Source organism: Ictalurus furcatus, chromosome 10 (genome assembly GCF_023375685.1).
Source record: "Ictalurus furcatus strain D&B chromosome 10, Billie_1.0, whole genome shotgun sequence".
Lineage (NCBI taxonomy): Eukaryota > Metazoa > Chordata > Actinopteri > Siluriformes > Ictaluridae > Ictalurus > Ictalurus furcatus.
In genome coordinates this window covers 9438559-9441376 of record NC_071264.1, presented here as the reverse complement: position 1 = coordinate 9441376, position 2818 = coordinate 9438559, and the positions used below count along the sequence as shown (strand labels likewise).

At 44.7% G+C, this 2818-nt stretch overlaps 1 protein-coding gene across 1 annotated transcript; it reads left to right on the top strand.

Annotated features, from left to right (window-relative positions):
• The first annotated feature begins 250 nt into the window (after positions 1-250).
• Positions 251-1997, top strand: gadd45ba (growth arrest and DNA-damage-inducible, beta a). Its single transcript, XM_053635399.1, has 4 exons — positions 251-474; positions 627-728; positions 829-1057; positions 1172-1997. The coding sequence occupies exons 1-4, from the start codon at positions 389-391 to the stop codon at positions 1283-1285; spliced, it is 531 nt and encodes a 176-aa protein (XP_053491374.1). The 5' UTR covers positions 251-388; the 3' UTR covers positions 1286-1997.
• Positions 1998-2818: the final 821 nt, after the last annotated feature.

The following is a 2818-nucleotide window of genomic DNA, read 5'->3' as shown; positions in this document are numbered from 1 at the left end:
AATGCGAAAGTACAAGGGAAACTTAGGAAATTCCAGCACACTCAATCGTGACATAAACAACTACATAACAGCAATAGGTGAGGGGGGGGGATTCAGTCTGCCCACGTGGGCTCTAAGCTTGACTGTCCGTAAACCACCAATGACGAGAAATGCAAAGAAGATTCCCGGTTGCTTCTAGACCAATAGGAAGGGCGTGCGTTGGATGAGGCCACGCCCTCATATGAGAGCAAATATAACCCTTCGGTTTCGCTCAGAACCGGCAGACGAAACTTTCTTTACGAGCGATACGGTTGAAGCAAGAAACAGGACTAAACCACTCGGAGACGCATTTGGATTACTTTCAGCGACGCTTCCCTTCCAGGAATCTATCATTTGCAGTTTCACTTTGATGCGTTTGGATTTGCTTACTATTGATTATTCTGACAACATCATGACTCTGGAAGAAGTCGTTGGAAGCAATATTACTGATCAGAAGTAAGTACTTTTGCAAAAAAAAAAAAAATCCTAAATGATCTTGCATGCATAGACAATAAAACGGTTGAAGCTCCTCCAGGAAAAGTGCATGACAAATAAAACTGCAAAAGTTTGCACTAGTTGCTTAGCAAATTGTCCTTTTTGTTTTCCAGGATGGATGCTGTGAGTCAAGCCTTAGAAGAGCTGCTGGTAGCAGCGCAGAGACAAGACTGCCTTACAGTCGGCGTTTACGAATCTGCAAAGCTAATGAATGTGTAAGTATCTTGCCTTCTATGAACAATCCTGTTTGCCAACCTTTTTGTTCTTCAAAAATGTATCCCTGGCAACGAACTTAACCGAATCTCTCCATCACAGTGATCCAGACAGCGTGGTACTGTGCGTGCTGGCCACTGACGAGGAGGACGAGGACGACATCGCTCTTCAGATCCATTTCACTCTGCTGCAAGCTTTCTGCTGCGAGAACGACATCAACATCCTGCGTGTGTCTGGGCTGAGGCGCCTGGCACAGGTTATCGGAGAGCCAAGCTCCAAGGAGAACAACAATAACGGCGAACCCAGAGATTTCCACTGCATCCTAGTCACTGTAAGTATCAGCTTGAGTGCAATCACGTGCATTATTGTGATATCTCTGATGTGCAGCTTGAACAACGAGATCATATGATTTTAACTCTTCTTTCTTTCTTTCATTTTCGTGCAGAATCCTCAGTGCCAGCCACTAAAATGCCAAGCGCTGAAGGAAGTGGGCAACTACTGCGATGAGAGCCGCTGCAGGAACCAGTGGGTGCCCTGCCTGTCACTGCGCGAGCGCTGAAGCACTGCGAGCTTCGATCGCGCGGAAAATCATAACAAAACCGTCTGGTTCTGTGAGCAGCGGAAGGAAAGAAAGAGGCGAGGGGGGCTTTTTTCTTTTTGCCACTCTGCGTCAGCTACCGTTCAGCGAAGACGCTGGAGGAAACCTAAAGGAAAGTTCCTCGGGGCTGACGCGACCCAGTTTCGTCCTCCACTGTGAGGGAGCGTTGTCTTGCGGTGGTGGTGGAGAAGAAGGAGGAGGAGGAGGAGGACGCGGAGGAAAGAGAGAGAGAGCCGTAGGACCACGCGCTGTGGGGGGGGTGGGGTGGGGGGGGACTAAGTGCCCGCATGCGCGCTGCGTAGGAGCGCGCGCACTCGGTTTCCCATGAGCCATGGACAGAAATCGAGAGCGAGAGAGAACGAGAGATTGACCGGCATCTGTAGAAACCTCTCTGTAGGACACTTGCTGCTGGACTTCATTGCTTAACATTGCAATTTCTCATTTGTTGGACTAACCTCTTTATGCTACTATATAGACATGTGGAATGCAGCTGCTTTTCAATGACTGCAAAGAGGCCAGTGTTAAACATGTAGATGACTGAGTCACTGTGGATATGCATACTATGAAATGTTTTGTAACTTATTTCCCATAACTTAAAAAAAGAGTAATATATGTGTTTGAATATCATGTGAATGTCAATTCTGTTGTCAATAAATTATTTTGTGGAAGATAATCATTTGACTAATGTTTTGAATTGAGGTTTAAAGTGGGGTGAAGTGTGTGTTTTATGGGGTGGGGTGGTTAACAGTTCTGATGCAACACACAACCAAACCAGGAACTTCACACAGGTAGTCAAATACTCAAATTGGGAAAGTGACATTTTACGCAAACAGAACAAATGGGCATCATATACTTTGTTTGCTATGGGAGAGTGTTCACATCCTCATCTACGAGTATCTGCATCATATCCGTCACAATTGCATCACTACAGTTCAGGGAACAGGCGTTTTATGAGGTAGGCTACTTCAAGACCGTTTACTTTGGCATACGCTCCAGTCTGGAAAATGATAGAGAATACACATTCCCAAGCTCACATTCACAATTCCCATTCATGCCTATGATCGAGAATTCTCGATCTGTAAAGCTGCTTTGAGACAATGTCTATTGTAAAAAGCGCTATACAAATAAAATTGAATTGAATTGAACTGAATTCTCCACAGTTTCTTGGATCACATAGTTTGGAACTGGATAGGTCATTTTGAGAGTTCTAGGAAGAAACTTGCTTTTATTATTCTCTGGAAGTCTTTACACTGTTAGGTAATAGAAGATCACCATATAAGCAGTATAGGCCACATCAGTGTCTGATGCAGTCAACATGTAGGAGTGCAGGTTAGCAGGTCATGTTCAACATACAATAAACAAAGTTCCCCTTAGCAAGTTTTATTTGAAAATAAGTAATAGGCCTGTACATACACTGATTGGTACTGTGGCACAAAAGGTAGTGTTGGTGCCTCACAGTTCCAAAGTTCAGTCATAAGATCTGAATGTCCTCTG

Excerpts from the sequence above, each read along its gene's own strand:
- gadd45ba (XM_053635399.1), top strand. The coding sequence starts at position 389 with ATGCGTTTGGATTTGCTTACTATTGATTATTCTGACAACATCATGACT. Across the intron at positions 475-626 it reads AGCAATATTACTGATCAGAA|GATGGATGCTGTGAGTCAAG; the intron begins GTAAGTACTTTT and ends TTTGTTTTCCAG. Across the intron at positions 1,058-1,171 it reads TCCACTGCATCCTAGTCACT|AATCCTCAGTGCCAGCCACT; the intron begins GTAAGTATCAGC and ends ATTTTCGTGCAG.